The 26,247-nt window shown below is 38.4% G+C and overlaps 1 protein-coding gene across 1 annotated transcript; it reads left to right on the forward strand.

Moving 5' to 3' along the window:
* The first annotated feature begins 5,203 nt into the window (after positions 1-5,203).
* On the forward strand, positions 5,204-9,960 carry LOC143856753 (putative receptor-like serine/threonine-protein kinase At5g57670). Its single transcript, XM_077367025.1, has 11 exons — positions 5,204-5,500; positions 5,608-5,705; positions 5,769-5,887; positions 5,975-6,096; positions 6,191-6,589; positions 7,701-7,955; positions 8,185-8,342; positions 8,421-8,500; positions 9,098-9,233; positions 9,311-9,460; positions 9,554-9,960. The coding sequence occupies exons 1-11, from the start codon at positions 5,377-5,379 to the stop codon at positions 9,698-9,700; spliced, it is 1,788 nt and encodes a 595-aa protein (XP_077223140.1). The 5' UTR covers positions 5,204-5,376; the 3' UTR covers positions 9,701-9,960.
* The last annotated feature ends 16,287 nt before the right edge of the window (positions 9,961-26,247 follow it).

The following is a 26,247-nucleotide window of genomic DNA, read 5'->3' on the forward strand; positions in this document are numbered from 1 at the left end:
TGTACTACATGAGATCCGCACTTTGGACATATGAGAGTGTTTACACCTAACAACTATTCCATAAAAAAATGTTGTAGTTATTCTACTTTTTCTTTCTTCTATTGCTTCAATTGACTTCGATTTTGTTTTAATGGAAAATCTTTGTTTTCCACTTTCGAATCAATGAATAAATGCGATTTTTTAACTTGCTATTTCATTTTCCATACATCCGAATAGCGGGTAGAGTAAACATGAATCCTACTAACTTCCTCGTCAGGTTTAAGGGGCCATTTGGATACACAGATTTTAGAATCTTGGATTTTTACAAAATCCAGGATGGGAGACGAGAGAAGAAGGAAGGAGATTGTCCGTCCTTTCCTGATTTCTCGCCCTTCTTTCCGTCAAGCGGGAGTAGATTGTCTAGGTTTTAGAAATCTCAGGATGCGGGAGAGATTTCTTACTTAAAATCCACGATAATAGATTGTAAAATTCAGAATTCTACACCGCTTTCAAACTAAAACTTGTGGCTGTTTGGATACGTGGATTTTAGAATCCAGGTTTTAGTTTGAAAGCGGTGTAGAATTCTGGATTTTAGAATCCATTATCCTGAATTTTAAGTAAGAAATCTAGGTTTTAGAAATCTCTCCCCCATCCCGATATTTCTAAAACCTGGAAACACAGGACGATCTCCTGCTCTCCCTCGCCGGAAGGAAGGCAAGAAATCAGAAAACAACGGACGGTCTCCTTCTCTCATCTCCCATCCAGGATTTTGGGGTATTCCATGATTCTAAAATCCATGTATCCAAACAGCCACATATGTTTAGGGATTTTGCTGTTTAGGCCCTACTACACAACATTATTGCCAAATCGGTGTGGGTCCCATTGCTTGCTAAAAGAAAAATAAGGATTACAATTTAGGGGACTCCTGCAGACAACTGATGTGATCCTCAAGGTAAAAAACACTTGATAAGTAAAGAACTTAAAAATAAAAAATAAAAAATAAAAGATGGAACACTACCTTATGAACCGTATCCTTGCATCAAAGATCAAATTTTTATTGTTCTATAATTTTGAAAAGAATTTCCAAGAAGCAATGAACTACATCCAAAAATTCAGATAGTGTAAACGTAGTAAGTCTAGCAAGTTTCCAACAGTCTCATTTCTTTTGCATCAATGAAGTTGGATGAAATTAAATTTAAAATCATTACGAATCATGAAACTCTCCAATTTCATTCTGAGTCCCTTTCCATATCCAGTTTTTGTCATATAGTTTTCATGTTAAACCATAAATCATTTCTTGTGAAACTCTAACCCAATTGCAGATTTGAAACTTAAACTTTAGGATCTAAACAAAGATGGGATACACATTGTTACAGTCTATATCAAGTCCTCAAAGATTCATGTACTGATATCATTCCCGTAAGGGCAATCACAAACAAGTAACAAGACACATAAGAATAAATCCACAGCAAAATGTAATTCGATTAGCATCACAATTTGCTTATGTGAGACGAAAATCCAGCCTACAGATACAAAAAAGATCAACCCAAACAGTGCACTGGAAAATAAACTCTCTTTATTCCGAAGTCACCCATCCTAGAACTACTCTCGCCTAGTATAATTAACTTTGGAGTTCTAATGTGATCCAGTCCATTTGTGCTAGTATAACCGCACCCTAATCAATTCTCCATTGTTTTGACCTTGGATGCCATTTCTCGATCCAATTCCCGAGCTATCTCGTCTTCAATGGCTTTGAATTCCTGAAGGACGGGCTCATAGTAGTCCGCGTGCTCGTTCATACACTTCACCAGCAAACTCAATACCTCAAAACACTTCTTGCCATTGTCTTTATTGTTCTTCTCTGCATCTTCCACGCATTTATGCAATGCAGCAAAGTGAACCTTGCACTCCCCTCCTATGAAAGGACATGTACCACACTCTTTCTCTTCCTTGCTCTCTTTCTCTTCTTCTTCTTCTTCTTTTCCTCTTTCTCCGCCATATCTTTCATCTTTGCAGGAATTCGAGTGGTCTGTTTGATTTTCTAGGATTTTACTTTCAGCAGGAGGGGAAGGCTTTGAGTTTGGAGAGGTTTGATTATGTAGGGTTTTGGAAGAAGCAGACGACATGGTGGAGATTGAGATTTCTACCACTAGAAGATGGTTTTCTGTGTCTTTGAATGTTCTCAATGTGGCTCAGCTTAAAACCCCTAGAAACCTTGAGGGGCAAATTACAAAACGCATTTATATGATGATTCAAAAATGGAAAACAAAGATTTTTTTTTTCTTTTTTTTTCAAAACTAATAAAACTAAATCTTACATGCAGAAGAGTTAAGGGTGTGTTCGGCAACTATTCTTTTATGGGATTTCCCCCTTTTTTAGGGGTGGAGGATGACGAAAGCCAAAAAAATCTCAAAAATCATGTTCGGCTGCATGACCCGCTAAGGTCCGTTTCAAAAATTTCTGCTACTTTTTCGACTAAACAATAGGATTCCTCGAAGCGATAAATAACCGGTTCTAAAATTTCTCATCACTCCATTTCCGCCCGATTCTTCAGGCGAGAGAATGAGAAGTGTTGCCAACATGCCCAAGTTGCTGTTTTTAGGTGTTGCTGTTTTTGGGTTGTTTTTGCTTCCCCTCATTTATCATAAAATAAGGTTGGTTCAGCTACTGGACCTTGATTTTCCAAAGAAAATATAGGCATAAACTAAGGAATTTGCCTCCTCCTGAATTGAAAAGATAGTTTGTCATGGGAGATGTAGAAGTGTAGAACTATGAGTTATTTTTTTTAGCAAAAGTAGGCTGGAAGATGAAAAAAATCTTCCTATGTCTGTTGCGCAGGAGTGACCCGGAGACTAGTGGAATGAAGTAAAAAAGGAGGTGAAAAGCAATTGATTTGTCTCGAATTACCGGGGAGAGTAGTGTGAGTAGTGTATGGTTCCGGGGCATATAATCATTATACCTGACAAATGGCTGGGCTGGCCCGGTTTCACCCGGATGGCCGGAATTTTTCAGGTCACAATTTGGTGAAACCCAGAACCACCTAAACGGGCAAGTCTGGTTTTTTTTGTTTTTCGTTTTTATTCCCGCCTAAAATAGGATGATCCAAACCGTCCATGTGATGGGCCATAACGTAAATAGGTTGTGCCCAAAAAATCATTTCCATAGGATGATCCTTACATACTATTATTTATGGAAACTATCTGAGGGCTAGGATCATCCTATGGAAATGATTTTTGGGGCACAACCTATTTAAGTTGTGTTCCATCACATGGACGGTTTAGATCATCCTATGATGTGGTCCATACCGTACTTTCTGAAAAATACGGGACTCTTAAGGGCTTACACCATATAAAATCTAAATCATTTGGGATTTTACAAGCACCCACGGGCACACCCCGCCCGGTCCAGTTTTGACGTGACCCGTACGGGCGGGTCAAATTTCAAATTAGTGACCCGGACCCTGTAAACATGGTTTTAAATTTCGACCGAGATCCGAAATTTTGGATTTCAGTGAGGACCGAAACGAAATGGTACCGAAACCGAAATTCCCGAAATTTACCAAATTTCTTCGAAACTTCGGAAATTTCGTCGAAATTGATATTAAAATAATAATATTTTATTGCGTCAAACAATTTTGAACGAAATTCCCAAAATTTTGGTAAATTCAATCTGAATTTCGTCCCAAAAATCAGGGATTTCATGCGCATGTACGAAATTTCGGGGTTCCGACTGAAATTTCAGTTTCGGATAAGTCTGAAATTTTAGCCAAAATCGAAATTTAAAACCATGCCTGTAAATTAAGGGCGGGCCAGGTGGACCCGTGGGTCTAGGCAGAAGGTAGAGAGAGCATCATTTCCTAGAAAATTCAAGCAGAATCTAGTTTAAGTCACAAAGAGAGGATATGGAATCAGTCTCAGCAGACATGCAATTAGTGCATTAGAGACATTTAAGAGAGTCGGGGAGTCCAATGCTATTTTGGCAACCAAGCGTGGAATGACATTCCAAATCCAAGCCAAATTGGAGTTTTTGTTGAACCAAAGACAGAAAATTGGAGTCGTTGTATTGGATCATAAAGTAAAAAAGCAACCATACGAAAATTAGTTGACAAGTGTGAGAGCAGCCACACAGACTCAGATTTTGTCTTATTTATTTAATTTAAATGAGGTGGCTTCTCTCACTTGCAATAGCCCAGCTGCAAAATACCTTCTGCGACTGTCCTTAGCAAATCCCTATAATACAATAGAGAAGATTGCTGGGGCTCGACTGATCCACAATTGAGACCAACAAATGAATGGTTTTGATCATTGAAATGGTAGTTCTCATCTATCAGAGTCGATCTGTAAGGTTGGACTGCTTTGATGTGGTGCAGTTTTTGAGAATTTCTCATCGTGCCCATAATTTCTTGAGATTCTTTATCAATCTCTTGATTGGACATTTCCTAAATCTCGAATTGTTGGTATCTTTTATCCAACGGAGCCTGTGAGTTTGAGAAAAAAAGTCTTTGATCAGCAATTTCCAATCAATTTGGAGTCTGCTTTAATCCTCAATTGGGCAATCAGAATCCATCATGGAGTGCAAATGACAGATAGACTCCCAATTGATGTGAACTGAGACTTTTAATTCTCTTGAGGGAGAGCAAAAGCCCAAGTTCATTCCCTTCTACAGGAAGCTGATGGAGAGATTGTAGTCTTCTGTTACCTGCCTAATTGGCCGTAACCCAAAGAAACAAAGAGAAATATAGAAAAAGATGGGGCATGGTTGATTCAAGGCAACCGGACCTCCTAATGGCTCAATTCGAGGGGAACCATAACTCTCCTAAACAAAGTCACCTTTGCTGTCAATTTTTCTTCCTTTTTTATTTCACTGACATACATGAACTAAAATACAAGCACAAGATAGTGCCACATCATAAACCCATTTACCCACTAACATGACGCACATTGAAAACTATCACCTACAACCCTCACCTAAATAACTATCTCAAAACTACTTTGCAACTACAGCACATACACCATCAGAAGTACGTATCATCCTCTCAATGTTTAATAAAACCAAGGCCTACTTTTCATCTCTTTGGATGCTTCAATAGCAAGATAAATCATACTCGTCCCTTTGCTTCCATTCCAAAACACCCCAACAGAACTAAAACTTGTAGGCCAGTAAAGGGAATGAGAGTATAATAGCAGCCCCCACCAATAATTTTTTCTGCCCCTTTGTAAAGGCTTATTATGCTTCTTGAACAAGGATAATTGAATGTGAGTTATGGTGACCGCTCAGACTTGAGATCTCAAGTATAGAACTTCTGAAGGTTGATTTACAAATTCAAATGACAAAACAACCAAATCATCCTGCAGGAATTCTATACTGGACTAACGCAAGTCCAAGTCAAGAGGGACCATGGCTTCAGCTAAAATACTTATCGGGATCTCGCTCGATGTAGAGTCAAGTATAGAGCTTCTTTCATGGTCGATTAGAGTTGCAGCTTGTCCAGATGACACTGTTGTCGCCCTGCATGTTCTTGGTGGGTAAAATAGATTTGATTTGATCACTATTCTGAATTCAAACTTGTACCCAAATTGGGAAGCTTTGTAATTTTGTCCATTCTACATTTGATGAGTGAATTAACAGTTGGCAAGGATGAGAAGAAGCTCAATTCAATGCGCCAAACAAAAGCTTTTGTGATATCAATGCTTGGAGAATTCACCCAACTTTGCCAATCTAAGCAGGTAGATTACAAAATGAGGACCTGCAAAATATGAAAATTTGACAACTAAATCTGCAATTCCCAGGTACATTTGGAGGCAAAAGTTAGACAGAGCTCCAGTGTCAGAAAAGGTCTTATTGAGGAAGCTATATCAATGGAAGCTGCCTTTCTTGTTGTCGGTGGCTCGAGAAAACGATCACAAAGGTGAGACATTACTTAACCAAATTCATAGATTAAAGAATAGACTGCATGAATTGTAGAGTTCTCACAATTGTTTCCATAATAAATCAGAACATCGCTTGAAATTACAAAGTATTGCTTCAAGCATGCTCCAGAAGGATGTTCAGTGATAGCATTCAGAAAAGGGGGGAACCATCCCCAACATCTAGATTCAGAGACCATACCTTACAAAGGTTGATATAACTAGATCGCCTGACATTTATTTAGGTGTTTTGTCAGAACATTCTGCAAGTTCAAACATTGGTAACTCTTTCGCTTACATGGCAGGATTGTATCAATCAACCTCAAGAGGATCAAACAGAGACACTCGTATCGGTAAGGCTTTCTACTCTATAGAGAAGCTTTTTATACCAAAGATCAAGAGAGAGAACTCATTCAGTAAAATATGGCGACGACATTCACCAACTGAGAGCCTCCACGGGAAGCCTTCACCCGAAGCTGTTCTAGATGTGCCTGAGGGAAGAACACACTCCTTGGGTGACTATTTTAGTGTTGGTGATTTTGGCATCCAGGGGTTCCCTCCCCTGGACCCATTCTTTTCCTCTGCATCTGAGCAAACTGGAAAGCAGAGAGAGAAGTACTCTAACGACGAAGAAAGCCCGAAGCTTTCATGGAGATGCTTCAGCTATGAGGAAATTTCACATGCTACCAATAACTTCCACCCAGGTAGCCAGAAATAAAATATGAATTCGCATGTCCGATTCGGCACACATCTAAGTTATCAATTCCGTTTCATTCGCCGTTTCGTTTTGGCGACCGAAACGAACGTTTCGGTGTTTCGTCCGTTTCGTTCGAAATTTTTTATTCCGCTACGACGAGGGAAAAAAAACAGAAATTGTTATAAAAAATATAAGAAAGAATTAAATGAACCAACTCAACTCAACTCAACTAAGCCTTTGTCCCAAACTAGTTGGGGTCGGCTAATGAATCCTTTAGAACATTTTCATGAAGAAGGTAAAAAGAATTAAATGAACCAAATATGTAAAAAAGACATTTTAACAAATGTGAGAAAAACATCTTTCTTACTTAAAAAATTAAATTTACTGTAGTTTAAGCTTAGAAGGAGGAACCTTCTCTCGGGGTGCCACTCCCACCTCGGAACCTCGATTCGGTGCTCCTTAGGAAGGAGCTTCCAGGGAGCGAGACCCCAGAGAGACGAGAACCGCTCTAATGACGCTCCCAGCCTGCTTCTATTGCTTCTATTACTCTATAAGTCTCACTATCACCAACTTCCTTACATCAAACTCCTCCAACTCTTCGAAGTACTTCATTAGAGCAAGCACAAAGGCTTGTACATCTTCAGAAGGCACGAGGAACGAGTGCACACAAATGAAGACGGTGAAGATGGTTAGAAATTAGCTTTTAGATGTACTTAGACTCTTCTAGACCCCACGCTTCCCCGCACCCGCACCCGCTCCCGCTTCGTGCTTCTAAGAGTTTAAGTATAATAAAGAAAGTTGAAAGAGAAGGCGAAGGAGAAGTTGGTGGGAAAAAATGGTTAGAAGGGTATATATAGAGGTGTAAGGGCTTGTACGTGCGAAAAGATGAAAAATGCCATTCCAACAGCTATAAACGGTCAAAAAATGAGGGTGAAAGGGGCAAAAACCATTTCCAACTGCTACAAAGGAACTGCTGTAATTTTTATTTTATTTTTTTGAAAGAAAGAGCATTTTTTAACTAATTCTGGACGAAACAGGGCATTTCAGAATGGACAGGAATTCAGAACGGAATTGATAACTTAGGCACACATTATAAGCTTGTTTGCTTTCCATGGCAGACAATATGGTGGGCAAAGGAGGATATGCAGAAGTATATAGAGGTGATCTCTTCGATGGACAACCAATAGCAGTGAAGAGACTGGCCAAAGAAAACACATATGAGAATAAGGAAAAAGAGTTTCTTACAGAATTGGGTATAATAGCGCATGTTTGCCACCAGAACACATCATACTTGATTGGCTGGTGCATTGAAAATGGACTCCACCTGATCTTCGACTTCTCTCCAAATGGAAGCTTGGCATCGGCATTGCATGGTGAGACTTTAATTGCTTCCCTTTCTCTGCTAAGGCCCTGTTCGTTTCAGATTATGACAACCGATTGTGAGTGCTAAACTGATTATCAAACTCAAATTTAAATGGAATTTTGAGTCCAATAACAGGTTTGGCACTCACAATCAGTTGTCATAATCTTAAATGAACAGGGCCTAAATAGGGCACCAGCTATATTTTTAAAATGATAATGGCTATGCATAACCCATTTCAGGTACAAACAGCGAATCACTTGAGTGGCCAATCAGATACAAGATTATCATTGGAGTAACAAGAGGTCTTTATTATCTTCATAAATGTTGCAAGCACAGGATAATCCACCGTGATATCACGGCCTCCAATGTTCTTCTCGGACTGGACTTTGAGCCGCAGGTGAGATAACCAAATTGGTTCTTTAAAGTTTCTAACTATAAAAATTCTGGTTAAAGCTCTTGGTATTTCTTGTCATAGATTTCAGACTTTGGACTTGCAAAGTGGCTTCCCAGAAAATGGAGCCATCACATTGTCAGCTCAATAGAGGGCACATTTGGGTAAGAATTATATCCTTTTCGTAGAAAATTTATAGTCTGGACTCTGGATCCATTACTCGGTCAGCCCAATAATGGGAACATTTGTGTAAGAATTCTATAAACCTTTTTGTACATAACAATTTACACAGTTTAGATATATTTGATTAACGCAGCATACAAGTGTCATTTGGACAGACAAGTTAGAATGAAGCTATGGTACCACATAAGCCCCTTCTCATATAAAAGACACTATATTACAAACTCATATGCTTGTTGAACTCCAAGAGTTAAATTGAAGCAATGCAAGATTTCAACTAAAGCCGAATATGAATGGCACCACATAAGCCTCTTCTCATATAAAAGATACTATAGTACACACTCTTTTTTTGTTTTGAATGATAACTATATTAAAAACTCATGTACTTGTTGAAAGCCAAAAGTTAAATTGAAGCAAGTCAAGATTTAAACTAAGCCCGAATACGAATCGAACCCTAAGTCACTCCTCTGGGTCTATGTAAAGATGGAAAAGGTGAAGATGATAGGATATAAATCATTTTGAACAATTTGTCATGCAAACAAACACAGACACTTTGTAATATACTGGTATATATTGAGCAGCTATTTGGCACCAGAGTACTTCATGCACGGAATAGTTGACGAGAAAACGGATGTTTTTTCATTCGGTGTTCTGCTTTTGGAAATAGTTACCGGCAAAAACCCAGTGGACTTGTCAAAAGAGAACATTCTCCAGTGGGTGAGTAAACGATGCACACTTTTTCTCAATAGTTGAGTCCAGTTCAATGGTTGTTAACTTGAACAAATGATACACAGGCAAAGCCTCTTATAGAATCTGGAAACTTCGCTGAGCTGGCAGATCCAAGACTCGGAGGTAAATATGACAGAGATCAGATGCAAAGAGTAGTGCTCATAGCTTCCTACTGTGTAAGACAATCATCAATATGGCGCCCATCTACGAGTGAGGTAAATTAATAATATTTCTATGTAAATAACTTTTCAAGTTTAAATAGTGCCAATATTATCAAATGCCATATGTTGCTGGTTATGGAGTCACAGGTGTTGCAGCATATGACCAATGGGCATGACTCCAAGGTTGCACGGAACTGGAGGATGCCAAGATATAAGGCTGATGAAATTAAAAATTATGCCATAGATAAGGATTGCCTATTTCCAACCAGTCCCAATTTTCAGGAGGATTGGTAGCTCAAGAATTTGAATCCTTTCATCAGAGATTGGTTCGGTTTTCTCCAGAAAGAGGTATCGGTTGAGTGAGTAATAGATGTTCTGTAACCAAGAGCTCATGAGAATTAGCAATATCATCAGCTCAATTGACTGCAATTTATCCATTCCTGAGATTTGGGTGTTCTAAAAAATAATGCAGTTCTTGTTAATTTAATCCATTTCATAATGTTTAAAACTCACAATAAATATGAAAAAAAAATGTTAAAGAGATAACTTACTTTTCTAAGCTTTCTAACTTTCTTGAAAAATCAATCAGCTTGCATTATTTCTTTTAATGGTTAAAAAAAAGAATTTTCATTGTAGAATTCAACAACATCCCAGCTATTCCCTTCCATCATATGCACCTTTCTCCCTCATCTCCTGTCTCAAAAAACATGGCCAAGTTCTCCCATCGTGCTGGAGCTCCTTTGCATAAGCATCAGCCATTCACTTTGAAAGAATTCGACCAGAGCAAAATGGTAGAAGGCTAACATAAGATGCCAAAAACCTGCTTTGTTTTCTGCAACTAACTCTGTCATCGGCCCACCGCAGATGTTAGATCATCCCAAATATTTATGTGGGTAGACAACAATGCACATCAATGGTGATTGGTGAGAAATACTAGATTTGAAATGAATATTCCAACATTAGTCATGCACATCGATGCCCTCAAATGATATGTACAAACGAGAAATGTGGACTGCTTGACATAAGCATGGTCTGGAATATTGACACATTGAGACCCACCATGGAAATGCCATAGCTTAAAAATTGCGTACATTGGATAATACTAACAATCTGATTGATGGACTTGAATGGGGATTTCTTGAGAAGTAGAGATTGTGCTGACATCACATAGGCGACCCAATCACAAGACTCACATTAATGGGTGTCTCATAGTACCGTTGCCCGTATATAAAATGGAAATGCAGACTACTGATGTGATCATCAAGGGAAAAAATGTCGAACAGTTAAAAAAAAAATGGAACATGACCATATCAACCGTATCCTGGCATCCAAGATCAAATTTTTATTCTTCCACAAATTTGAATATCAATTCCAAGAAGCAATGAACTACACCCAAAAATTCAGACAATGTAACATGGTAAGTCACAATTTTGAATAGCAATTCCAAGAAGCAATGAACTACACCCAAAAATTCAGACACTGTAAACATAGTAAGTCTAGCAAGTTGCCAACAGTTCCAACTCCGTTTCATTTGCATCAATTCTGTTTGATAAAATCAAATTTAAAATCATTAACAATCATGAAACTCTGCAATTTCATTCTGAATCCCTTTCCCTATTCATGTCAAATAGGTTCACGTTAAAACCATGAATAATTTCTTGTGAAACTTTAACCTAATCGCAGATTTGAAACTTAAAGTTTAGGATCAAAACAAAGATGCGATACACATTGCTGCGATACACATTGCTACAGTCTATATCAAGTCCAAGAAGATTCCTGTACTGATAACATTCTCATTAGGGCAATCACAAACAAGTAACAAGACCCATAAGAATAAATAGACAGAAAAATGTAATTCAATTAGCATCACAATTCGCCGATCAGAGAGGAAAATCCAGCCTACAGACATAAAAAAATCAACTCAAACAATGAATTAGAAAATAACCCTTCTGGTAACAGAAATATGATTGCAAAATTTGGGGTCAATGTCTTTTCTATAACAAAATTGACACTCTTAATACCCACAGACAAAAATGGGAGACAGTTGTCTAAAAGTCTCTTACTTACCTCTAAGGATCCAAAAACATTACAGAAAAAGAAGTAGTCTTTTCTATAACAAAACAAAAGCTCTTTATTTGTGTCTGTTTGGATGCCATATAAGAATCCAAACACCTATACCACTAAAAACCAATCTCCTTTATCCTCTCATATCTGAAAATCGGCACGTCATGATTTTAAAAAAAGCTTAAAAAATAAAGAAAAAACCATCAATTCTCCACTGTTTTAACCTCGGATGCCACTTCTCGATCCAATTCATGAGCTTTCTTATCTTCCATAGCTTTGTGTAACTCAAAGATGGGCCTGTAGTAGTCCATGTGCCTGTCCATACACTCCTTCAGCAATCTCGACGTCTCGAAACACTTCTTGTACAAGTCTTCCTTGTTCTTCTCTGCATCTTGGATACATTCCAGCCAAGAAACGAATTGATACTTGCACTCCCCTCCTTTTATGAAAAGACAGGCTTTACAGTCGTCTTCTTCTTCTTTTCCTCTTTCTCCACCATATCTTTCATCTTTGGAGGAATTTGAGTGGTTTGTTTGATTTTCTATCGTCTTTTCATCAGGAGGGTGATTGGGGACTGTTGCAGAAGGGTTTTCTAGGGTTTTGATTTCAGAAGGAGGGGGAGCGTTTGATTTTGTAGGGGTTTGGTTTTCTATGATTTCAGAGAAAGGGTCGGAAGAAAAAGCAGACCCCATGGTCGAGATAGACACTGCTGCCACTACAAAAGGGTTTTCTCTGTGTTTGAATGTTCTCTATGCCACGCAGTTTAAAACCCTAAACCCTAGAACCTTGACAAAATTAAACCCTAAACTTGATGAGCAAGTCAGAGCAAACCCTAGAACCTTGATGAGCAAGTCAGTTGATTCATATTTGTTTTCCCGCTGTTTGGATGTATGGAAAATGAGTTTTCCACTGTTTTGTTAAGTAATTTTCCATGGAAAATTGTTGACTTATTTTACAACAGTCGTGTAGGAGTACCAATGGATATTCGAAAATTCGATTACCGTTCGCATCCGAATTCCTATAAAGCGAATATTATCCGAATCTGTTTCAAGTAGATATTATCTGAATCTGTTTATAAGATATCCGGCTCTTAGTGGATACCGATTTGGTAAATGGTACATCCGATCCGTTTACCATCCGAATCCGAGAAGTACATCTGTTATCCCAAATATCCGAGTTCGTACGATATCCGAATTCGTTTTATTATTTTTAAATAATTTTTAATATTAATTATTAATAATATCATCAAATAACTGAAATAAGTAATAACAAATAAATCATTTCCATAGGATGATCCAAACCGTCTATTTGATGGGCCACAGCGTAAATAGTTGTTATCCCAAAAAATCATTTCCACAGGATGATCCTAGCCCTCCGATCTAAAGAGAAACTGCATATTATGGAAACTTTATAGATCGGAGGGTTGCGATCATCCCGTGGAAATGATTTTGGGGCACAACCTATTTACGTTGCGGCTCATCAAATGGACGGCTTCAATCATCCTATATTATGGACCGTACACTTGATTTTGAAAAATATGCGCGGGGCGTACAATTGGGACTTAATGTTACGATACGACCCACACCATAGGATGATCCAAACCATCCATTTGATGGGCCCCAATGTAAATAGGTTGTGCCACCTATTTACCCCAAAAATCATTTCCATGGGATGATCACAACCCTCAAATCTAAAGAGGTTTCCATGATATGCAGTTTCTTTTTAGATAGGAGGGCTAGAATCATCCTATGGAAATGAGATTTTGTGCAACCTATTTACGTTTGGCCACCTCCATTCCCTCTACCTCTTCTCCATCCCCACCAAACCCTAACCACGACTATTTTCTCTACCCCACCTCCTCTGCAAACCCTCTTTTCAACGCAAAAAAAAAAAAGGAAAAAAAACCCTCCAATCTACTCCCATCTGTCCACTTTCTATTTCTAACCCATTTGGTTCAGCCACCTTAAAACCCACAACCACAGCCCTTCTCTCCGGCGACCTTGTCGGAATCCGATTACTTCTCCCACCACAGCCACCACCGTTTTCTCCATCCAAACTTCATTGTCTCTTTCACTTCGCCCCTTTTCATCACCATCGCCATTGCCACCAAACCCCTCTATCTCCATTAGGGTTTGATAAAAAAAACAGAGGAAAGGGAATTTGATTTAGGATTTGTGGAGTTGGAGAATAGATGAGAAGAAGAAGGAAGTTAAGGGGGCCAAAACCAAACCATTGCCACCTCCTTTGCATTTGATCCAAAAAGAAGAAAAAGAAGACAGAGAAGGGCCCACCTTGGATTCTCCATGGCCCCAATACCATCAACCATTTTAATCAGGGGCGATGCCAGAAATTTTGCATAAGGGGGCAAAAATTATAGTAATTTTTTGTGGTATTTATTTTAAGGGCGCTGATATTCCTCCCCCACCTCCCCCCTTCTTCTCGGCGGCTGGCTAACGTTTTCCCACCATTTGACCGGTCTCTCTCTCTCTCTCTCCACACACGCAACAGGAACAATTGGTGGGCCCAACAGAAACCGTTGGTGGAATGGTGGGCCCATCTTTGAACAACGTAGGCCCCGCCCATACCACACCATAGGATAATCCAAACCGTCCATTTGATGGGCCATAAACGTAAATAGGTTGCGTCCCAGAATATTATTTCCATAGGCTGATCCTAGTCCTCCGATCTAAATAGAAACTACATCTTATTCAACCTCTATAGATTGTAGGGTTGTGATCATCCTACGGAAATGATTTTTGGGGCACAACCTATTTACATTGTGGCCCATCATATGGACGGCTCGGATCATCCTATGGTCTGGACAGTACACTTCATTTTCAAAAATATGGGTGGGGCCTAAATTGGTACGAACCACACCATAGGATGATCCAACCCATGGACGGCTTCGATCATCCTATGTTGTGGACGGTATGCTTCAATTTCAAAAATATCGGTGGGGCCTACAATTGGGCCTTAATGTTAGTGTACAACCAACTCCATAGGATGATCCAAACCATGGACGGCTTGGATCATCCTATGTTGTGGACGGGCCTTAATGTTACTGTGCGACCACAGGATGATCCAAACCATTCATTTGATGGGCCAACCCTTTTGGGGGCACAACCCATTTACGTTATGGCCCATCAAATGGACAGCTCGGATCATCCTCTGGTCTGGACGGTACACTTCATTTTCAAAAATATGGGTGGGGCCTAAATTGGGCCTTAATGTTACTGTACAAACCACACCATAGGATGAGCCAAACCATGGACGGCTAGGATCATCCTATGTTGTGGACGGTACCCTTCAATTTGAAAAAATATCGGTGGGGCCTACGATTGGGCTTAATGTTACTGTACGACCAACTCCATAGGATTATCCAAACCATGGACGGTTTGGATCGTCCTATGTTGTGGACGGGCCTTAATGTTACTTTATGACCAACTCCATAGAATGATCCAAACCATTCATTTGATGGGCCACAATGTAAATAGGTTGTACCCCAAAAATTATTTCCACAGGATGATCACAACCCTACAATCTATAGAGGTTGCATAAGATGTAGTTTCTATTTAGATTGGAGGGCTAGGATCAGCCTATGGAAATGATATTTTGGGATGCAACCTATTTACATTTATGGCCCATCAAATGGACGGTTTGGATTATCCTATGGTGTGGTATGGGCGGGCCCTACGTTGTTCAAAGATGGGCCCACCATTCCACCAACGATTTCTGTTGGGCCCACCAACTGTTCTGTTGTGTGTGTGTGTGTGTGAGAGAGAGAGAGAGAGAGAGAGAGAGAGAGAGAGAGAGAGAGACCGGTCAAATTGTGGGAAAGTGACATATACATTAAATCCTAACGTTTAACGTTAGCCGTGGGGGGCGGGGGGGGGGGGGGGGGGGAGGAATATCAGCGCCCATAATTGGTTTTGTGATGGAGGAGGATTTACTTGGGAAGGGAAAAAGATATTTTTTAGAAGGAAGGGATATAAAGATGGTAAAATTAAAATTTTAAACTTATTTTCTATCTTAGGGAATAGGGATGATTGGAAAGGGGGGCATATTTTTTTTAAAAGTGGGAAGTATAAAAACATATTAAGAAATAAAGGTATATTATTTTCCCAAAAAATTAAGGTGGGCAATTGTCCCTCTTCCATTTCAAGTGCCACTGATTTTAATCATGTGTTTTACGTATCTTTTGGTTCTTAAATCTTGATGCTTGTTTGATTTTTATATATTTATTTTATGAATCTTGATCAACCATAATCTGTTTGCTTGAATTGTCTATGTTATCTGATCAACCATGAGCTTAAAAATCTGGATACACTATCCGAATTCGAAATCGGCTATGAATTCAGACTTTCAGATATGATTTTGAATTCAGATATGAATTCGGACTTTCGAATATGAATTTAAATTTGAATTCATCGGATAAACGGATATAGATATTATCCGAATTCGAATAATATCCGTCGGAATTGAATTCGGTGAAATATACTAAATATCCGTCGAATTTGGATTCGGATTCGGATAGTGGATACTGTAATCGAATTCGAACTCGGATATAGCCATATCCGGTTCGAATTCAATCTGTTTACACCCCTACAGTCCTACAACATTGACATTTTGACGTTTGTTGTAACCAAGGTTTTAAATTTCGGTTTCGGAATGCGTTTCGGTCCTCATTGAAACTGAAATTTCAGGTGAAATTTCGTTCGAAGTCCGTCGAAATAGGAAAAGTAATAATTTATCCCGCACGAAATTTCGGCATAATATTAAATAACAAATAAATTTTAGATTTTTTAGGGATATTCCTTAAATTTCGATTGAAATTTCAGTCGAAATTATGTAACTGTAGACACCCCATTTTGACTAAGCCCTAAACCCTCCCGGCTCGTGCCAAATCCATCCGAATCTCAACATTAGGGTCTCTTCTAACCTCTTGCAGAATTTCATCGAGATCAGGACTCGTTTGCCCAACAATCGGGTTGAGAGGGTGTGTATAGTGTAAATAGGGGGTGGCCCACTAGGTTTTTTATTTTACCCTAAAAAACCTTGTATTTTAGGAAAAATTCAAGTTATCCAAAGATCCCAAATACCCATGAACACATATTTAGAAGCCTTAAGACCCCAGAAAAATCCCTGCAAAATTCCAGGAAAATCCGACGAAAAAATCCGAAAAGGACAAGCGGAGTTAGTGCAATTATCAAGCTGTAAGGGGGTGAATCATCCGGTCAGGGTCGCACATTTGTGCGTTTATCAATGGGAGTGCCGATATCAACTGCCCAAATTTCTTTAAATATCGCGTTTTTCTCTCGTTAAAAAAAAAAAAGAAAAAAATTCACTGAGAGAGAGAGAGAACAGATCTTGTTTTTTTTCAAACCCTTATTTTCCGATCAAGGCTTCTCTTCCCCGATCTTCTTCTCCGATCGAGTTCCGTCCAAGATCCGACCAAGTCTCTGATCATTTTGCCCTCCATCCTTCAGTTCTACAATTTATTTTTCTTTATTTCTTCTTTGTGCACTGTTCCAAAAGCCTAAAGCAAATCTCTAATCCTCTAGATCTGAAATCCTAAACCTTCGTATTCTTCTTTTCTTGATCATCTTTTCCGATCATTTCTGGTAGGATTCCGATCACGATATTACTAAAGCTTCATCTTACTACTTCTCTGATATTTCATTTTCACTTCTTTTGAGTTAGAAACCCCTTTCTTATCTCTTTTAGTTTGAAAAACCTAAAATCTTTTGTTTTTTCTTCTTTAAAACCTTCGATCTATACATAAACTTTTAAATCCGATTATAGCTACTTGTAAGAATTTTAGATCCAGCTCTTTCCTACCTTTGGAAGTTTAAATCCGAAGTTCTATTACTAAATATTGAACCATTGGAGCAATTGTGAGTGCTGGCAAAGAAGATAGCTGCTGATTTTTCTTCAGGTCATTAGCAAAGAGAAGTCCATCTAAGAGATATAGGAGATTTGTAAGATTGGATAAGGTATGAATCTTAAACGATCATAATCTTGTAATCAATTTATGTTTGTCTTAAAAAATCATCGTATGATTTATTTTTATTGATAAAATTGTTAAAATTGAGTGATTCAAGTGCTTCACAGATTTTTAATATATGAATAATTCGTGTTATTCACTTCTTTCTTTGAATGTTGATATGAGATGATCTTTGTGCTTTGATAGTTAGATTTTTTTTTTAATTTATTTATTGAGAGGGTTCTCATACTATGTCGTAAGGACTCTTCTTAGAATTACTTGCTGTTTTTAAATCTAAATAATTATTGTAGTTCATTGTAATTGATAAAATATGTTGAAATCAAGTTTTTCCTTCATCTGTAACATAGTTATGAGTAGACTTATATTTTCTATTGCAATTATTATTATTATTATGGACAAGTTTCATATTTTTTATTATTTTTGTTTAAATTGAAGAAATAATAAAAAAAAAACTCAATGATATTTTGGTTCATTAGTTGTGTGAAAGTCCTGATTTCGTTATTATATTATATATACAAGGTTATCGTTTATTAATCTACCAAAAACAACAGTATATTAAATTTTTTATTTGTTTATTTGTATTATGAAGGTTATATGCAGTGGATCTTTTTAGGTAATTAATGTATTAATATTGTGATGGTAGTATAAATTGATCTAAGCTGCTGTCTCTCTATGTTGTTGTATTTGTCGGTCAATTTTCCCCTGTTTTAATTAATTTTGCATTTGAAAAGAAAATGATGCTAGTTTAGCTATTCTTGATTTTTTTTTAAGTATTTCATTAGCTAAAGAGTTTATTTTAAGTAAAAAAAATAAAAATAAATAAGGTCTTAATAAATTTTTATTTAGTTGAATACATTAAAATTATTTGGAGTTTTGAGAGTTGAACAAACAGGTGAAACCAAACAGTATGGTTGATGTGCCTTAAAATTATGTTCAATTTTAGTTCAGTTATATTTATATAGTCATGTGTATGTTTAATTCCACTTCAGCTTTATCTCTATCACTGTTGAGTTTCAGTAACAGCACAAACTCAGTTTGCCTGTTCACTCTATTTTGATGGTTCATAAGTATTGTCTAAGGTTATGGGTTTCATTTGTATAATAAAGGACTAGGTACTGTGCTGTAATTATTAGAGATTGGTAATATTGTTATGAAGGACCTAAGAGCATAGGAAGGACATTGGTCTGACTGTTTGTTGTTGATTGAATATTCCTTACTAATGGTAAGCATTGCAAATTGTTAGTGATATAAAGCCTAATGAACTGTCACTGACATGACCCTTGTGGGATAGTCAATTGAATTTTTTTCCCATTGATGTTGTTGACATTCTCTTTCCCATGATTTGCTATGTGCATTGCCCTAATTTTTTTTTAGTTTGTTCATTTTGAATGGGTTTTTAGTCTAGTCACATCTTGAGAAAACTGTAGCGATATTTTACTATGAAGATGTTAGGTATTAGTATAGATAGTTCTCATAACTGTATCTAAGAAGGCGTAATGATAAAATCAGTCTTTCCTACAGTATGATCATATTGGATAAAAAAGGAAATGGTTGTCGCATATTCGCGGATTTGACAATATGAGTTTACTTTAATTTGTTTCTCACAAGAAATTGATCATTGTAAAAATAAATTTCTCATTTGAAAGATAGATCGAAGTTATATTTTAAAAAAAAATGTGTTGTACATGTATGCTTGTGAAACCTGTTCATAACATATGATTCAGTAATTAGAAATATATTGGTTCTTTGAATGTGCAGCCCTTTTTGCCTTGACATATGTAGCCTTCTTTTGAAAATGACAGCCCCAATCCCTTGAATAAAATCACCTTGAAAATCTGGAAGGCTGGATTTATGCCAATTTAATGAAAGAGCTATGACTGTCTTTTACTTATGCTGATGACCCCACCTTTGCAGTTTAGCATTCAATGATAGATACACGATAGCTTATCAAAATCCATTCCCTTCTTCTCATTACATGTGATTTGCCATTATCTCATTTGTTCTTTATTATCTTATTTCATATTATTGTGTTTATTTATAACTGTCAACTCTGTAACTCTCAGCTCTATTAATGAATTGCAGTAGGTCCTACTTTGTTTAAAAGATTATAGTGACTATTTTGGTGTTTATCTACAACTGTTCACAATCAACTCTCTTCATTGGGTCGATTCATTGGGTCAATTTGACTTTTGCGAAAGCATATAATGGAACCTTAGTAATTATAAAACTAACATGTTAGTTTAAATAGAGATGAGTTTATTGTTATTGTACATATGGGTTGAGAGTTGTAGAATTCATTTCTATTTAGTTCACCATTGTTATGCCTCATGAAACACATTGATTTGCAACAGTAATAGTGCAATTATTAAAACAGGGCACAGTTCATGTCATTGATTTAGCTGATAAGATGGGCATTGCTTGTTTAATAATAGTATAAGCTAAAGGTGTTTTTACTATTATAACTGATCGTCTCATATTGATAAATATCAGCCTTTTATTTCAGTCTCAGTTACACTATATTGGTCTTTGTGTTACATAAATCTGTTTTAAATATTGCGCATAAATCTATTGTTGTAGTATAGTGGTGAGTATTCCCGCCTGTGATGCACATAATCTATTCACACCTTGTTGTCCCCTGTTGTGCACAAATAAATCCATATTTTAACCCATTTGCTTGGTATAAATAAGTTCACATTTCGGCCCCACTGTTGGCACGAATCTGCTTATATTTCGCTCTCACAGTTTTTTTACATTTGAATCTGCACAAGTTAATGCCCTGTTATATTTTAAAATTTGTACAAATTGAAAATATCATTTAATGTGTTTCTATAATCTGTTAGAAATTTCATACTTCTCTTTCATACTAAGCTTTGAGTTAGGATTAGAAGACGGTAATAAATGGATTGTTCAGGTGAGATTATCTCAAAGCTTATTATACTCATTATTTTATTTAAATAAATTGTTAATAGGAAGAAGGAGATCAGATGACTACTCTATTCGATATCATCGACGTTAGTACTGTCTGATCTCAAGGCGGGATTAGAAATATTATCATGTGTATATGATATCAGATGATTACTTTGGCATCATCTGATTTCATTGGAGTCCCCGTATTGGGGTTTGTGGTTGGTTTAGAAGTGTTTGATGTTGTTTTTTTTACTTTATTAGGCTATCCAGCGGCTGGTCTGGACTAATTAATGTTGTTTATCATTTCATGATTGTTATAGATTGTGTGTTTTCTTATTGAAAATTCTTCTTTGCTTAGCATTTGATTTATTTTTATAAAAATAGAGTGAAATTTGCAATTATCTGGCAGCTTTTTCTTCTCTCTTTGATAGACTAACACAGTCTTATAGATTACTGTTAATTTTCTTTAGATATTAGAATCCCCTTTTCTTGTAGGGCGATGAAGGCGCTAGCCCAAGCCCATCCTTAGGGGACTTGCTCAGTCCAAGTTGCATACCTCTCCTTTGTATATAGGAGACTTGCCTAGTCTCATTCTCTTACTAACCCTCCTCTTTGTGCGTCGTTTGATTTTGGGAGAACACCCTACTCGGCTTGGCTTCATACCCCTATCTTATATGGGTATCTGGTTGCACATTTGTTGCACCCTAGGGCTAGGTAGCTGTCCGGCCCGGCTGGGTGTTTTACCTTTGCCAAATATGCACTAAGTCTTTTTTTTTTTTTTTTTTTTTCCTTGTTAATATTTTTCTCTATCCTACCTCTGTGTCTAAGAGACTTACCTAGTCTCATTTTCTTGCTAAACCTCCTCTTTGTGTATCATTTGGTTTTGGGAGAACATCCTACTCGGCTTGGCTTCATACCCCTATCTTATATGGGTATCTGGTTGCACATTTGTTGCACCCTAGGGCTAGGTAGCTGTCCGGCCCGGCTGGATGTTTTACCTTTGCTAAATATGCACAAGGTCTTCCCTTATTACTTGTGAGTTTTATCTCAGCTTGATAGTCTCACTAGCACCCTTCTTTATCTCTTTTTCTTTTAGGAGACAGGCTTTGTCTCATTAGCACCTCCTTTTTAAGAATCCTATTTTCAGAGTCAGTCCTTAGCCTAGGAGTCTGTCCTTAGCTAGAGAGTCTGTTTTTCTTTCAGGAGTCAGTCCTATCATCGTAGGGGTTAGGATTTTATCCAACCTCTCATCAAATCTTGAGTTTTTTCTATCCGCTCTTGTAAGGTATAGGATGCTGTCCAACCCTTGCAGAGTTGTTATTCTGTTCATTTTCCCTCCGCAAAGCATAGGATGCTGTCCAACCTTTGCGGGATATCAGGAGTCTGTCTTCCCCTTATGATGATAGGATTTGTCTCCCTCGAGTCAAAAACACTTAAAAATAACAAAAACATCTGAAAATCCAAAAATCTCAAAAATCTCGAGTCATTTAGGAGTAGTTAGGAAAATCGTTTCCGAACTACGTTGGCTTGATCCCTTTCAACAGGGTACGTAGTGCAGCTTGGGATCCACATCCCAAGTCCAGCCAAACTTTTATAAATAAATCATTTACCCATTTTAAGAAAAAATACCAAAAATCTTCAAAACCTTGTTTTCAACAAGATCTTCCTCTAGAGTTAGGAGTTTGTCCTAGTTAAAGAGTTTTAGAGTTTTGAGTTTGTCTTTGATGTGTTGTGTGGTTTGTTTGTGTTTATGTTAGAGTTAGGAGTTTGTCCTAGAGTTATAGGAGCGCCTCCGTCCAGTCAGTTGGCGATTCATATCGCCGAGTGATGATTAAGTCTTGGATACGCTAGTGATCCCATTGTTTCCCTTAGGGCGTACAGCCTAGCTACACATAGATTATAGGAACCACCTGCATTAGCTGAGGGCTAACCTGCATTTAGTTAAGGCATATAGGGTGTCCTAAAATCTACAATCCATTGGAATTTAAATAATCACACAAGAAGCTTTAAGAACTAGTCCGGTCTTTTAGATAGAGTCTAGGATAGAGGTCTAGATGTCTTAGGCATCATAGCTTAGAATAGGTGCGAAGAACTACGTTGCCTTGATTCTCGTAGAGGCGGGGATACGTAGGCTTCTTTGGATGAACATCAGATCATCTAAAGACTCGGGCCTAGGTATAGATTAGAGTCTTAGGGTTGTATAGTATCGAGTCATTTTTCTATGTTTTGCAGTGTTTTCTTACTTTATTGCGCAGACCTTATACTTTTTTGGTGTGTCGTGCATGTGTTTGTTCATCAGAACTTAGACACCCATTAGGCATGTCACTTATAACCTAGCTATGCTTAGGTGGCACTTGTTTTTCTTTTATTTTATCTTGTGTGCCTTTGATTTCATCTCCGAGACATGCATGATTAGATAGACGTCTTCTCGGAGATATTCATTCCCATTCCATATGATTTTCGCCCAAAGCTCTTCAAAATTATTAAGTAAATGGCATAAGAGACCAGGTGTTTGCACTTGGGCGGATGAGGTGCTCTTTAGACCTTCCGAATTCGTAACCAGGCACGAACCTTATTTTATATCTCTGGTTATCCGTTGCAACAGAGCATAGTATGGGATCCAGGGCCCATTTGCCTTTTCCTTGGATGGCGACTCTTCTTTGTTTAAGGTACGCCTCGAATCTGGGCTAGTCCCCGAATCGAGAGGTATCTCACCTTTGTATCGCCACTCATGCTGTGAGGGGCACTTCTTTCGAGAGTTCCTTGGTAGAGCTCTCCATTCACGTGGATGATCCATAGAGACAGTTAGCGCGTGGGGGCACGTCCCTCACCGCCGCCCCTCTCACGGATCGGGGTCCACAGTAACGTTTCGACTTAACCCAATTTCGGTTTCGACCTCGATCGAAACCAGAAATTTTGGATTTCGGTCGAAATATAAAACCTTGGTTGTAACTCTCCCTTCTCTTATGTGCCAAGATGGGCCTAGGGGGCTAGCAATTTCACCCGTGAAAACGGGAATTCGGTCCACCCCGCCCCGCATGGGGCGGGGATTCCCCGATTTGAGCAGGGACAGGGGACGGGGATAGATTTGGCCCCTCCCCGCCCCGTTCAATATCCAATCATTAATTTATTTTATTATTATTTTCAAGTGTTTTACTATTTTTAATGAGAACTAGGAATATATTTATTACAGGCTAGTGATATTAGCACTACCATATTTTGATAAGTGCATAAATACAGTTTGCCTTTTCTTCGTATATTAGTATTAACGTTTGACAAGTGTTCAAAAATTAAAAGACAAGAGGAGTTAGCCTAAAATATCAAAACATGGGAGTGCCAGCATCAATTTCAGGGCAGGGATGGGGCGGGGATTTTGTCCTCGTAGGGTGCAGGGCGGGGATGGGGATTAGATATTCCCCGCGGGGGGTGGGTGGGTGGGTGGAATAGGGATTCCCCACCATCCCCTCAGCGGGGAGGGGGTGGGGATGAGAAAAAATCCCCGTAGAGGGGAAGGGGACGGGGAATGCAACATCCGGCCCCGACCTGCGCCGTTGCAGCCCTTGATGGGCCTACTAAAGTGAAATAAATTAGTTGGGATTTGCTAGCGACTATCGCAGAAGGCATTTCACGAATGGTTTGTTCATGTGAGAGCTGCGACCTCATGAATGAAGACAAAATCTGCTGAAAAGTGACCCTGTGTGACTGCTATCACATTGAACGGACCATACGCAAAATGCCTTCTGCGATGGTTGCTAGCAAATCCCTTTATTTATAATAGGGGTTTTTGCTTATTAGTCCCTACATGGCAAAATAATTGCTTATTAGTCCCTAAGAAAAGCATATTAGCTGCACAGTCCTACTTTTAGAAAATATTTGCTAAAAGGTCCCTAAAACTCACGAACTTCAATTTTCTCCGTTAAAAAATTTAAAATGGCAAATTTAGCCCCCAACCTATTTAATCAGTTTTAGCGTTTTTTGATTTCCCTTCTAATATTTTTGGAAAAAAACTAGGAAATAAGCAACAATATTATCTCTTCCAATATTCTCGTCAAAAAACCTTCAACAACAAAATCATTTTAGGAAAATCAATATACCTCAGGGAAGATCTCGGTAACCCCGGTATGCCTCTGAGGACGAAAAAAATCCCTCATGGAAGATCTCATAGTTCACACGTTGCACCCACGTGGATGGGCGAGATTGTCCACATTGCTTCCACTTGGAGTGGGAGATTGTTGGGGGTTCCACGTGAAAGCAAAGATCCCACATCGGTGAAGTTAATAGATGTGGATGGCTTTATAAGGGAATGAGCACCCTCCCCTTAATGGCTAGCTTTTGAGGATGAGTTCTACTTGGGTCCCAGTAATCACTCTAGGAGACCGCATAGCATCTTGTCACTATCCAACGCTGCTACCTCCAGTAGTTGTATAAGATCCCCCCTCCACCGTAGAAGATACTACACCTGCCAGCCGCCAAGGTATCACCACGTGGAGTAACACAATGCATATCCCATCACATCACATCCCAGAGCCGTACATGCGTGACTTATAACGCCGATGTCTCCAACGATCTACATAGAGTCACGTCACTGTCACAACACACCTGGGAACTCGGAACCTCCATATTAAGGGGAACCCCCACTCAAAAGAGGCAGATCACCATCTTCAACCTTGAATCCCTCCAAGAGACTCCATACAACAAGCTTACATACAATCTCCTTCTGTAAACATACCCTCAGGTGCACGTATCCCCACAGAATATTTGGTGACCTCTCGCCCACTTCGTTCATCTCTCCTTTTCTAGTGCCTCGGTCTGACTTGATGGTTGAAGGATTCCCCGGGAATTCTTACTCTAGTTTGTCCTTAACCTTTTGTCTGTGGGCGCACGTCGTAGGTTAAGGCAAACTCTCTCTCCCCGCCGTCGTAACCAGGCAAAAGGCAGGACCCAGTGCAATCAAGACTAATCAATCACCCGGACAGATAGTAGCATCAAGTGGTGTTTTTGTAACTCTAATGAAATCTGGAATTGGATGCCTTAATTTAGTTTGTGTGGTAGCATTTCTTCCATTTACAATGTTCCGAAATAATTCCGCTTTAGTTGGCTAGAAAAATGAGGTATTTAAATGTAACAAAGCGTTGATAGATGGATACAAAGCGGACCTTTTCGAAAGTGCTACTTTATTACACCATTTGACCATGAGAATTGTAGTAAGGTTATACAGTATGGTTAACCCAGTTGACAATATTTGTTCCGAAAGTGATATATTCACACCCTTTCTTCCCCTGGGCCAGCCCCCTCTAGTGTATTTATGACTACCCATTTACAATACAAGCAGGTGGCCCCACAAAGAAAAATTGGTGAATATATCATTTCCCTAGTGTTCACAATAAAATGGGATTTGCTAAGCTCCATCACAAAAGGCTTTTCGTGGCTGGTCTGTTGCACGTCAGACTAGCCGCCTCATGAATGGAGACAAAAGTTGTTGTCTTCATTAATGAGGTGGTTGGTCTGATGTGCGACAAACCAGCCGCGAAAACCCTTTTACGATTGACGCTAGCAATTCCCCAATAAAATATAGCGTGACCCTATTATACTATAATCCAAACCCTCCAATATTTCACAGATTGTAGGTTATTAATTCCAAAATTTTAGTGAACAAATGAGTATCGTAATAAGGATATTGATGGGTGTGTGTTGAGAAAATCCATTGGACAAATTTGATCCAATCACGCACAAATAAACAGAAAAGTAAAACAAGAAAACAAGCCACAGGATGAACACCAATATTTTATGTTGTTAGGCCAAGATGCCTACATCCATGGACGAGAACACGATCTTCACTATGAAAAAAATATACAACGATTAAAAT

The sequence above is a fragment of the Tasmannia lanceolata genome, unplaced genomic scaffold (genome assembly GCF_043159265.1).
Source record: "Tasmannia lanceolata isolate RefF3 unplaced genomic scaffold, GAP_Taslan_0.1 ptg000023l, whole genome shotgun sequence".
NCBI classification, from domain to species: Eukaryota; Viridiplantae; Streptophyta; class Magnoliopsida; order Canellales; family Winteraceae; genus Tasmannia; species Tasmannia lanceolata.